At 39.0% G+C, this 14,027-nt stretch overlaps 1 protein-coding gene across 1 annotated transcript in view; it reads right to left on the reverse strand.

The window, feature by feature from the left end:
- LOC119915822 (testican-2-like) overlaps nt 1-13,728 on the reverse strand; it is a 46,174-nt gene extending 32,446 nt beyond the window's left edge. Inside the window, exon 1 of the mRNA XM_038735575.1 lies at nt 13,420-13,728. Within this exon, the coding sequence (XP_038591503.1) occupies nt 13,420-13,596 (177 nt within the window). The 5' untranslated portion in view covers nt 13,597-13,728. The remainder of the gene's footprint in view (nt 1-13,419) is intronic.
- Nucleotides 13,729-14,027: the final 299 nt, after the last annotated feature.

Genomic DNA, 14,027 nt, shown 5'->3' on the forward strand with positions numbered 1-14,027 from the left:
CGTTGCTGCTTCTGCATACAATAGTAGCAGGGGTAAAAAACCTAACGAGACAAGCTGAAGTATGTGGCTACACAGTCATGAAAATACCTGATACCAGTGTGCTATTTTCACTTTGTTGTAGCTAGACTGCAAACACAAAAGGTTATCAGCATACATAAATAGATAAATGAGCTTAAAATTTTGTTTGATGTTGGCATACTTACTTAATGCAGGAAACTTAAATCAATACTGAATGTGTTGGAGGCTGAGAAAATAAATTACACTCCAATAGACTCTAACAAACTTACTTTGGTGCCATGGAGAAAAAACAAGCCTTGCAGGTTTTACTATTTAAAATACAGGCTATCTTCATGAATTCATTATAACAAAGGTTGGGATCGATTTCGAAATGTTCAGGGAGAACAAACATTTTGAGAGCAGATTCAAGTCTGCTTCTTTTTATGAATCTTGATTTAATGTTTGCAAAACATGCAAGAAAGACCCTAAAAATCCTAAAATCCTTTATGAATTTACTAATTTACTATCATTATATATACTTGTTTTTTTGCAATATTTAGTTAACTAGTGGCTTATTTAAGACATGTTTATATCTTATTTAATTTTTATTGATATTCTTAGTAGTAGTGGTAGGTCACAAAAACACTGAACACTAATGAGGCGCCCTATTATATCATCCGGACAGATACACAATTTCTTAATATCATGTTTTCAGTGTCGGTGTCACTGTTAGCTTCTTTTGTTCATGTGTATAGAACCACTTTTTTCTGATTGTCTGTTAATATTTGCTGCTGCTATATACAAGGTTATGTTAGTCGAAGGAAGTGAGTGAGTAATACCACCCTCTCTTTAAAAATTACAGTTTGAATGGTTTGTTTTACCAACACTTTTCACAACAAACAAACAAAAAAATACACAGGTCATTTTTCTGTTGATATTTTTCATGACTGTAGCTATAGGTGGCTAGCTAGCTATACAGTTTCTCCAACCAGCAGAGCCAGCAGTCACTGGGCACAACACAAAACCTTCAAATATGTGGTTTAGAGGTCTGCAACAAGGCTAGCACACACTGTTATGCTGCTTTAAAATTTTCCAAATCTGCATTAATCCGCCTCTGAAAATAGTTCCGACAAGAGAGTTTGTTTGAGTTTGCTATAAACTACAGTGCCCAGCTCTTTTAGGAAATTACTGAGCCTTTTAAAAATTAAATATATATTTTTGACCTGTCGTTAAAGACTTCTATCTTCAGTACAAACCAGTGGGTTTTGGGTAAGTGCCACAGACACGGTTGGAAAGTCAGAAGTATTGCGAGGCGAGAGAACACGTTGGTTTTTTCTTGGCATTTCTTGAAAATAAGAAAAATACAAAATACCACCAGTTTCTCTTTAACCAGACTGATCTACAGTAGCCAAAAACCTGTGTAAAGACTTTAGTTGTAGTGAGCAGCTGTGTAACCATTTTAGCATGCTGTAGTGCACTGTCAGCATGTGTGTTCAGCAAACGTCCAAAAAGTATGATTACAAATTCATTTTACCACCATCTATCTTTCCCTGTGATTATTATTATATTTGCTGTTTCCAAAATTTTAACAGCTACGCCTGCTGTTTAAATTAATTAGGCTCCAATGACAAGTCCATTGAAGCTGCAGAGCTCTTTTACAACTGTCAGACACACAAGTTTAGAAACCAGCAGCATGGTTAAGAGAAGATAATGATGATAACCATCCCAGTTGAAATGCCACAGGGATCTGCATGGGACAGCTCACAGGGGGTAGCTAAGTTAAATATGCTAGCTGGCTGATTACATTTAATTCCCCCCGTCTGCCATGGCAATGAGAACAAATTGGGTTGTTGTGGATGCTGATAATGCTAATCTCCCGCAGTGGCAGCGGGATATTACAGTAAAACAGGGAGCCACATTGAGTTGTCACATTATGGCTTTGGGAAGGACTACATCACGCATAAATGAGATTCTGCCGGGCTCTTTCAACTGAGAAAAAAGCTATTAGCGCTTTAGCTCTGCGCCCTATCCCTTCTATATGATTTGCTTGATTAAGGTCATTTCAATATGACTTTGTAGAGTGTATCCATTACACTGCCAGCTCCACAAATTAACAGTCTCTGTCTCTCTCCCACACACACAAACACATATAGCCACCACATGCCACACATACTAAATACAGCTTGCACACAGACAGGATCACAGTCCCTTCCAAGCATGTCCTTGACACCTCCCTCTTGCTGTGACAGTTAATACAGAAAGGAGACTCAGCACTCCCTACTCCTCCATATGCAGCTCAGGGACAGTTGAGCCAAAAACGAACCTTGTCCAACGTTAAAATCAAACATACAAAAGACAGAAAAAGAGGCTGATTCTCCCCAGGCAAGAGCATGTCCTCAAAGTTTTTGTAGCAGCCTGGCCTAATTGTACAGTACTTGCCCTGTTGTTTCAACAGTGAGTGATTTATGGCCTAAAGCAAAGAATCTATCAATGCCAGGTTGAACCTGAGAACCTCGCATTATTACACCTATTGTAACTGAACATAAGCAAAATGGCTGTGTTTGCTCAGACCATGTGTATAGTGCAGCTCAGTCCTAGACAACGCATAACAATAATGGTGGCCCCAAACACATCTATCAAAAAACCAAAAACCTGAGGCAGAGCTGAATATATTCAGGACAGCACTTTTCTGCTGCCTAAATATATTTCCACCTGGCTAATATATGCACAGCTATGTTTGCTATGTTTTTTTTTTTTTTTAGCTTTAATAATTTCCACTAAAATAACAGGTCCCATGACTACACCCTTACTGGAGAGTGATTTCAGCAGGTGAAGCCTATTATGCAGTGTTTACCCAGTGAAGTATAAACTGAGGGTTTTGTCTCGTGTCTGTATGCGATAACAATAAAGGTTATTGCAGATAAACAGATATGGATATCATTGTTGTCAAGTGGCAGATGAATTTCCAATTGACAATAAATACAAGTGGATTTCATATCATCAACTTAATTATGTCTGTAATGATATATATTATGTATTATCTTACTGACCTGTAAAATACATTTCTAAGGGAAGAGCCAGTTTTAGTGAATCTAAATCTTACCAGGAATGCAAACAAGGGTCAATATATCTCAAATACGAGGGGCTTTAAATTGCAAGTGAAATATACTTCAGATTTTACTTATTATGCCAAGAGGGTTCAGTTATCTCTCTCCAGGCATAAAACAAATTATCCGAAACATGAGAGCCTGTTACCACTCACATCAAATACTGTCTTATAAACTGGATGTGTGTTATTAATATGAAAATTTAACTTTATCGTCTTTTTGGGTCAGATGTTTATTTTAATTACTTCTACATTTGCCATCTTTTATGTTCCTCTTTTGCTTTTTAGCCAGGCTAGTAGCATCGCTCCACAGATTGTAATTTTGGATGGTCAGTTGGTCGGTTCACCACTTTAGGTCCACGCTGAACTATCTTAACAGTTATTGAATAGATTGACATGAAATTTTCATGGTGCCCAGAGGATGTAGTATGCTAACTTTTTAGAATCTGCTGACTTTTCCTTTGGCGCCATCATGAGGTCAAAATGTGTGTTTTTTAGTAGAACAGCTATTGGAGGGGTTGGCATGAATACACACAGTCATGTTCTCCTGTTCAGGGCATGCATGGCTTTTACTTCTTTTACTTATATGCAATTACATGGAACTGTTAATGACTAGATTTTTTTGTTTCTTGTCTTCACAGACCCCAGGATGCCAACACTGTAAACAATAGGGCTGCAACTAATGATTATTTTCATAGTCAACTAATCTGTTAATTATTTATTGGATTAGTCGACTAGTCACGATTATTTTTGTCACAGAGTAAACAAGGTTTACTGTTCAGAATGAACAATAGTATCGACACCAGGGGGAAAATAGGTAAGAAGACAGTGTAGGATACTCCTATAATTCACTGATTTATTATTGCACAGTAAGGTGTATGCTAACACAACTAAGAGCATTCGCTTAGCCAGCATCATCCATGAGATCTCAAAACCAAGAATGCAAAGAACTATGGAGATGCTGCGCCAAGATAACAGCCAGGCTGCATCACCCAAAACAAAAAGCACATTAAAAGTAACTACTATAACCACAACTGTACACTAACAATGTAATGTTTATTTAGAATAATAAAGCAACACTCCCCTTTCATAATCCTTCTGTAGTTTATTTTTCCAAAGTGCTTATAAGTTTTATAAGTGGAGAATGTTCTGTAGGCTACATCACGAGCCAGATGTTTCTTGATTTACTTTAAAATGTAAAACCATTACTCAGATTATAAACACAGAATCACAGTGGTAAGAACACTGAAACTATTTTACAGTTGTGGCCTTTCCTCTGTTGCTGTGTTGTTGTTGTGGCTGCAGTGGTCAGTGTAACAAGGAGCAGAGGGCTCTGAGGGTGCTTGTGGAGCTTCTCAACCCCGAAAACGTTTACGAAAGATGATGGCAAATCCATCATCTTTCGTAAAACTGCCAATATTCAAGTTCTACACAGTTGATTTCTCACCTCAAAACCTCTCAAAAGTGTATTTAGTGATGAATTAGCGTACAAAACTTGTAAAAACAAAAAAACGTTCTGCTGTTAGTCTCTTTCTCCGTTGCTTTCCGTTTCTCGCATGAATGCTTCTTCTTCTCTAGTAAAGCAGTCATGGCAGACAACAGAAGTGATACGGCCTCTAGGATTCCAAGTAGTGCACTGCAGTTAGAAATGAACAACCAGAAATGTTCTTAATCAGAAGATTGCTATCTCTTAAACAGCATCTTTGTAATGATGCGTCGCAATGAAATTTCCTGTCGACAAATTTTTATAATCGACGTTGTCGATTATGCTGACTAATTGTTGCAGCCCTAGTAAACAATAAAAAACACAATGTTCCATCACTTTCCATTATCAACTCATAGTAAGCGATAATGTAGTTCTTTTTGTTTGTTAAAAAGCTTGATCATTGATTGAGTTTTGGGTGTGCCACCATGCCAGCCACGAACGAAGACAGACACACAAGCAGAGCGGCAGCGTTTATCGCTCTGCTTGCAGCAAGGCATAGAGGAGCTTCACCAGTACAGAGACAACTCTCAGGCAGATGCCACTATAAATAATGCATGAACAATAGAGCCAGAAGAAGAACCTTGGAACAGCTAATTATTCAGCCCGACATTTCAGCAACTCACAGAGAAGTTAACGGCTAAAAAAGATGGTATTCAGGCTGTCTTTGCTACTGGTGTGTGCGTGTTATTACAGTGATGTAGGTGCAGCAACGCTCCATTATAAAACCCATTAATCTATATGTAGGCTACTTTCCTATCAGAACGAGTAGCTTCCTCGTGTTGCCATAGAAAAAGGAAAGGGATTTTGTATATTTGGACAAGCTGTGGAACATGGCTTTGCTTATGAAAACCCCTTCCTGCTGTTCAAGACAGCCGCTGAGCTTCTCTCAGTGTTTTTCGTTAGAGCATAAATTGCTTTCCAGCGAGTGGAGCTTTTCCACAGGAGCATCAACACAAAACAGCCTCTCCACTCAATTAGGAGTCACCCACGCTTGTATTGGGAAGCCAACAGGATCTCCTTTCTTCACTGTTTCCAGTGTGAATTGTATCTGAGCCATCCACACACTCAACGTCCCCCCACCCCACCGCACCCCCACACACAGGCACATTCACCTTCAGTAGACATGTATGGTAATAACAAGGGGACAAGAAAGTGTAATTCCACCACTACTGCCATTTTGATCTCATTAGTGTGCAACGAGAAGAATTCCACAGATAGTTGATTTGATGGTGTGATGTTCAGATTCTCACAGCAGAGGAAATCCAGATAGCTATTAGCTAATTTAACTGTTATGGTTTCTCGTGTCTTAATTTTCAGCCCACACACTGCAATTTACGTTTAATTGGAAATAGGCCTCATTATCATATTTTCTACAATTGCATACTGTCTTCTTGCTCTAATTTTTCAAATTTTTCATATCCGTAATTACACTGGCTGTTAGTGCTGGAGCATAAATCCTGTGGGGGGCTAATAAATAGCCAAGGTTGATGACAGGAGCACAAAAACCCACAGCTGGCAGCATGTCTTCGAGCTAAGTAAAAGAGCTCAGTGTAACTTAGGATGCAACAGCATCATGTTCAACTGAAAAACAGAGTGAACCCTGGCCTTGCATTTATCAAAGAGCTCTCACAGAGGAGCTGTGTTGATGTAGGGTCATTGACCGGGCCATCGCCATCATCTCATTCACAATAGCAGACAACTAATGACTCTGATCCATAGTTGGGTGATGCATCAGTCTCCCTGTTAGAGCTCAATTAGTTCATCCAACTTGCTTGCTGCTTCATTCTATTTGTGTTGCCATATTAAGTGTTTATATGTCACTGTGGCTGAAGGTTGCTGAAACAACTGGTCCATTAGTTGCAGCCCAGAAGCTCATTCATGTATAGCATATGAAACCTTACAGTTATTTTCTCTTTCTCCCTTTCTTCCTATGTTCCTTCATGAATATTGAAGATGTAGATTTAGGACCACTGAGAGGCTTGGGTAAAACGTAAGGAACCACTCATTGTATTGTAATTGCATTTATCACTGTTCTACATTAATTAATTCGTAAGCACCAATAAGGCTAATGATAACTCGTATTTCTGCCTCACTCTGTGCTAATCTTAACAACCAAAGGAGCCGAGGAGCCATTTACCTGAAAAAGATGTAGCAATTTTCCCTCATTAAAAATGTAGCTGGCAGTAGAGCAGGTGCAAACCTTAAAGAGCCCTCTGTGGTTGGCTGAAAGGGTGCACAGCTCCTTAATGAGTTCCCTCTTTGCTCTGCTCAGAGACATGGGAGAATCTGGCCGTGAATGAACAGCACAGTATTGTTCACATGAGTGGTGGCCTGAGCCGCTACTGAGCAGATCCACCCAAACGCACCAGAATGCAAAGTGGACCTTGAGTTGAGACAAAAAAAAATACATCAAGTAGTCAAAGAAGGTTTTTAACTGATGAGCCGACACAGGAAGATACAATCAGCTAATTACAGCCAAGATTCATTTGTGGATATTTGTAACCTGTTGGCCTGCTTTGTGTGGGTGAATTCTCTGCAACCGTGAATGCGGGGGGAGTCTATATAGGGAGATTTGATGTCTTGACATTTGCAGTGTGTCATGATTACAGCTTCAACATTGATGCCAGTCATAATGGAGTTTGTATAACACGCTGTAACCTGCTGTGGATTATCCCGACACCTCCTGCCTCTGCAGCTGTTGGTCTTATTGTTCTTCCTTTCAGCATTTCCTCATTATGTCTCCATGCTGGATAATCACGATGTACACCGGTCCAGATCAATCAAACCGCCATCACTGTTTTAGAAGGCCCACATAACTATTTTTTCACCCTGTTTTTATTTAGATGCAGCATGAATATCCCTGCTTGCTGTTTTTGCCAAGACAGCTAGTAAACAAATACAAACCTTTCACATTTCATCTCACTGCCCGGTACAGCAGATAATAGTCCTATCTGAGGCAGCTTGGCTGTCTGTCTCCCTTCAGTATCACATCTCCTCATGTGCTGTGGTGCCTTGATTTTTTGATGAGATTCACATGGACAGGAAGGTAAGCAAGGGCACAAACAACAAACATTCCCCATGCTAGCCCTTCAAAACAAGTGTGATTGATAATGAAACAAATCGACACAACCACTAGCCACTCATGATCATGCTGTGCACTTTTTTCAAACCAAAGCAACATGTTAAAATAAAATAGCTAAAATGGAAATAAAAGAAGTCCAGAACTACAAAACAAAATCATATTTTAAACCTTAAAGATATAGGTGGATGTGTTCATTTGCTTTCTTGTTGAGAGTTACATGACAAAACACCACTGTCATGTGAGTACACAAAGTATACGTTAGCTATAGCAGTACTACAGCCAAGAGACAGTTAGCTTAGTGATAACAAGTAGCCTAATAGTTGCAGCATGTGGTCTAACTCCCCATAAAACCACAACTTGACGTTTATACATTTATGTTTGCATATGTATTCAAAAAATGAGATATGTGTTAACTGGTGAACTTAACAGATACTGGTAGGTGTATTTTTGAACTCTGGACAGAGCAAAGCTAGTTAACTAGCCCTTTAGGCTAAGCTAACTGTCTTTTAGCTCTAGCTCCATATTGAGCTTACCCGTACAGAGTGGCATTGATCTTCTCATCTAATTCTTTTTTACAAAATGTTAAACTAATTATTTAACATAGAAATACATAAATAGCCCAATCTGAAAATTAAACTGAAAATAAATAAACAAAACAATAAAAGAGGTAGTAGAGGTAGTATTTCATTAAATAAAAGTTAGTAATAATTTTACTGCTGAATGGAGGTAAGTGTCAGAAAGCCATGTCAAACTTGAAAGCATCATTGCATGAGCATCCTACTGTTGCCATATAACAGCAATGGACAAGGTCTTGTTAACAATCCAACATGGCTGCAAACGTATTGTTAACAACAAGGCTGCTTATTTCCTTTTAAATGAGAAATGTTGAAAATAAAACTAGCTTGCTTTTTATGAAATGTGGTGTGTGCTCATATACTTGTGTCCCATGCCTCACTCCATTACTTGTTGTAATTACTTCACTTTAATTATATATGCTGTACTTGAATCTTTAATGAATACCGTTTGAGGTCTTGACTACATACCACTACACACATTTTACTACACACACAAATACACGGACACACAGTTGATATAAAAAGTACCCACCCCCACAACTGTTTCTTTTTAATCTTTTATGGTTTTACAGATTTGTTTTTATTGAAACTGACCAACCTTCATACTCAATCCAATTCAATCCATTTCATTTATATAGCACATTTTAAAAAACAAAGGTTTACAAAGTGCTGAACAAGAAATAAAACATAAAAATACATAGAAACACATAAAACAACAAGACTACACAGCTCTCATGCTGGGTTAAAAGCCAAGGAATACAAGTAGGTTTTAAGACGGGATTTAAAACATTCGAGGGTCGGGGCCAATTTGACCCGTGGAGGTAGTAGCTCATTCCACAGTTTAGGGGCTGCTGCTGAAAAAGCGCAGTCGCCCCTGGTTTTTAACCTGGTTTTTGGAGCAACCAGCTGAAGTTGGTCAGTAGACCTAAGTGACCATGAGGGGGTGTAGACTTGTAACAGGTCTGAGATGTAGCGAGATGCCAACCCATTCAGTGACTTAAAAACAAACAATAAGATCTTAAAATGTATTCTAAAATGGGCTGGGAGCCAGTGGAGCGAGGCCAGCACTGGTGTAATGTGTTCATGCTTGCGAGTTCCAGTTAAAAGACGAGCGGCTGAGTTTTGTACTAAATGTAAGCGTGAGAGAGAGGTTTGGTTAACGCCAATGTAAAGTGCATTACACTAGTCCAGACGAGTTGAAATAAAAGCATGAATCACATGTTCAAAGTGCTTACGAGATAAAACAGGTTTGATTTTAGATAAAAGCCTCAGGTGATAAAACTGGATTTAACAACATTATTTATCTGTTTATCAAGTTTAAAACCATTGTCTATTTTCACACCCAGATTTGTCACTACGGGTTTCGCATATTGTTGCAGGTAGCCCCTTGAATCCACTGGGATTCAAAGCTGTATATCAATAAAACAGGAAAAACTCTTTGGGGTGAAAACCTTTTACAGACACTTGAAATGATGAGTAGATTAATCAGTTTGCCAATCAAGGAATCACATTTTTACATTTTCATTTGGTAGACACTTTTGTCCAAAGCATTGTACAAAGTAGGTACAAAATTTTATAATCTATTTCATTTCGGTTATCAAGCAAAAATGTCAAACATTTGCTTGCTCTAGCTTCTCAAAACCTTTATCAAAAAGGATGTGTTGCTTTTCTCAGTTTAATCTCATTGAAAATTCTATATATTTTGGTTTTTGACTGTTCGTTGGAAAAAAACAAGGATATGAAGTTGTCACCTTGAGCTCTGGGAAAAATGTGATTGCCTTTTTCATATTTATCTCACATGAGAATTAGTCTTAGTAGTATTTGATTAGTCGATTAGTTGAAGCCCTAACAGACACTGTATACACTACAATCTCCTGTATAGCTGGGGGCCTCTCTATTTGCTGCGACTTTTCCCCCCACTATTAACAAATCTCATGTTATCACACTGTATCATGCAATACCTTTTTTCGGGGGTGTGAATTGCATGAGGTGAATATTTCTTTCAACATTTTGCATATGTGTCAACGTCAGAATCCAGATATAACTGAATTCAAAAGGATTGAAGATGCATCTAATAACTAACTTCTTCTTCTTCTCAGGACATGTCGTTGTACATGTCCCAAATATGCCGCCAAAAACCTACACAGAAAGGCCCAATTCCTCCCTGTTCACCCCCTCTGTCAGTCAAGCACCGTTCCAAACAAACAGGTGAGGAAACCCCTCCCATAACCAGCATGATAATATTAGAATTTGCATGACAACACAAATTTGCAATTCAATTATATATTCTCACTGGGCTCTCAGGGGTCCAGGATAGTAGGACACATTCCTGGATGCCACCAAGCATGGCCCAAATTAATACAGCTTGTGTCTGGCCGACACCGATAAGACTATCTGTCTGAGGTGATATTTCTCAGCAATGAGATCAAACGACTGTCCGGTTGTCAAGGTAGAGCCTTGGATCTGAGCCGTTGCTAACCGACTCCTCCTCAGAGACCCCTCACATCTTGATTCATGCCATGCATTTTGTCTTTTGGTACCAGGGAGGTGTCACTGCTATAGGCTACCAATGAACTACATCCTAACACCATAACCTCCTGACTCCTTGCAATGCTCACAGTCTCCCCATCGCCCATCGATGTGTTTTCTTGGATGCTGACAGGAGAGACTTAAAGGCAAGGCTCAAAATTTTTAAATATTAGGATCAGCTATGAGGAGTATAGCACAATCTAATTGAACAACCCCGCAAATATCAGTATCCAAAATCACCATAAAGTTGAATCAACACTTTTCTAAAACAATTCCATAACATTTTAACCTGCTGTAGGGCTGTTGTACTAAACAGATTTAGGTTAACTGGCAACTGAGTGTTTATTAGTGCATATATTTCCTTTCTTCACTTCTGAAAGAAATGTGTATGATAGTATAGATTTAGCTATTAGAGGTACGAGATCAGTATCAGCACTGATACTGACCTTAATAAATGGACCCGGTATCGGCTATGAGGTGACCAACTCATGGTAAAAACAGTTTCTATGTCATACGTCATAAAAAATCTATGTTTCCGCTATCAGTTACATTCATTCAGTTAGCAGGATGCCCAGTCAGTTTCTCATAATCCTTTTACATAAAAATGATTCCAGTGAGTTGAAAGCAGTGAGGTATACAGACTTTAAAATGTACCTGTTACATGGTACCTCGCTACACTTTTGTTTTTTATCTGTTTTTTTCAGTCTTTATTGCCAAAACATGTGTTACCTCTCGCATAAGTATAGTCATTGTAAGATGAAGACAGGGTTTTTGGATTAAAGAGCAGCAGACCACGATCCATCCGCTCCAAACAACCGGACCAGGCACCACGGCGGGTGGGGTGATTGCTTAGAGGAGAGGAAAGAGAACCATGAGAGGAGCCATGCTGGCCCAGCTTGGACTTAATTCTGCTCCTTAAGAGCCAGTCTGGACAAAATGGGACTCATATTGAACAAGCAACGGATTTCAGAGACTGTTGTGCCCACATCGTTACAGAGACCTGCCCCACCAACATCGGCAGGTGGTCCATGTTCCAAGCTGCCAGTGCAAGACTCTGCCAAGATGAGAGGTGGACTCTGTGTTTTACTTAGATGATACTTGGTGCACAAACGCAGTCAAGATGGACTCTGTTTCCCAAATGTCAGACTGTTTATTGTGAAGGTGTAACTTTCATACTACTACTACTTACATTCACCCCAGATACAAATTCAAAAAATGCACTGTGGACTGTTTGGGGTGTAAGTTATACGTGTCTGTATATGTATATAAATAACTGTTTTGTTTTATTTTATACGTTACCATATTTTAATATAGGCCTACACTTAATTATATGTTGTATGTGTAGCACGAAGGAAATTTTGTTTCGTTATGCAGCCTTGTGCTGTATAATGACATTGTACATTGTACCTTGTACCTTGTACCTGGACTAGGTGGCCAGCTGGTTGAACTTCATTAAATGTTATTGTTTGTTGTAGCTTTTATCAGTTTAACTATATAGGATTTAAACAATTTATTACATAAAGATTGCGGTTAGGCCATGCGATCTGGATTATTTTCAGATTCTATAAATCTGATGATTATTTAGTTCACTGAGTGGTTAATCTATGAAATGTCAAAAATACAAAATGCCCAAAGAAAAAAAGCAGGAAAATCTCAAATTTCAGAAGCATGAACTAGAAAAACAGTACATTGACTAATAATTGTTTCAGCTCTAATTACCATAGGAGTAAATTTAGGTGTGTAGGAGATTCATACTGTTTGTAATTTGATAAATTCATTTATTGTCCATGTCTAGTCCTCCTGGCATGGCTGAACAGAATTATCAAAGCTGTCCCTTTACAGCCCCAAAATAGGTCTGGACAACAGATCCAGAAGGGAATAAGAAATGTTAGTTCCCTTATATTTGATATTTGGGATTAAGAGAATACACAACTGATTGCTGTCTTGCTGTGTGACTTTTCAGTCTGAAATCTCTGGAAGCCTCCTAACTGTGAGCCTTACATTTCATGTGCAATATAGCAGATCAATGGGTACTGATCAGAGAATACAGACACTATTTGAAATATCACAGTTAACCAGAAGATGCTTGGAAATGGCTTTTGAGACTTGGCCTAATGTCAAAAAGAGTTGTATTTCTATTCACTCTGATATAAGAAGGTCCATAAATAAGAGTGTCAATTTAACTATAAACATAAGCCTACATTAAAAAATAGTAGTCTGTCTTGTCATGTCTGCTAATTCAAGTGCAAATGAAAGAAATGCTATGAGAAAACAGGTAAGGCACCTTGCAAAAAAAAAAAGATTGAATTTATCGATCATTTCATGAGGCATGAGCACGAGCGCGCATTTCTGCGGACCTGCAATCTTTGTACATACTATCCTGTGTAATATTTCCATCTTTTGAAGGATTTCTCCTGCACAAACTGATAATATTGCGCCTGTCTGCACTTCAGAGCGACAGTTAACTGTGCGCAAAATCACCTGAGTAAACAACCAGCGCTTCTTCACACTCACACACACACACAGAGAGAGAGAGAGAGAGAGAGAGAGAGAGAGAGAGAGAGAGAGAGAGAGAGAGAGAGCATCTCAATCACAGTGAGATACGACACCACGCTTTTATAATTACAGTGAATACACCACTCACGTCTCTGAAGCGATTCCAGTGTTTGATCTTACGGCTGTACTGGGAGATGGTTGACAGCCATTGCTCATCTTCCATGAAATTCCCGGCTTTTGCTGCCTCTTTCCCACTTTGCACGTCCACCTGGAGCGAGAAGCCCACCATCAGACACAGGCAAGCGACGATTCTCACAACGATCATGTTGCTCGGGGCAGTTTGGTCCGGGATGTATCTCCTGCAGCTGTCCTCTTACCAAGGATCCACATACAAGACTGCTGCTTCTGCTTCAACAACAGACTGAATGGAAATGAGAGAGACACCGTGAGTGAGAGAGAAAGAGAGAGAGAGAGAGAGAGAGAGAGAGAGGAGAGGGTGTGTGTGAGAGAGAGAGTTAAAGGAGAGATCAGACCCTGCACTAATCACTTATTTCTGCTTACTTGGTTTCACTATTTTAGTGTCTTTTTGAGGCTTATATACTACAGCCCACACACACACACACACACACACACACACATCCTGATAGTCACACTGCAAATGAATCATATAAGAGGAACAAATGTTTATTGTTGTACTAATAATGACAATGATCATTTTATACATTGTATTAAAATGTTGTTGTTGTTTTTTTGGAA

Source organism: Micropterus salmoides, unplaced genomic scaffold (genome assembly GCF_014851395.1).
Source record: "Micropterus salmoides isolate LMB-PRFRI ecotype aquatic unplaced genomic scaffold, ASM1485139v1 Ms_hic_scaffold_21, whole genome shotgun sequence".
Taxonomy (NCBI): Eukaryota; Metazoa; Chordata; class Actinopteri; order Centrarchiformes; family Centrarchidae; genus Micropterus; species Micropterus salmoides.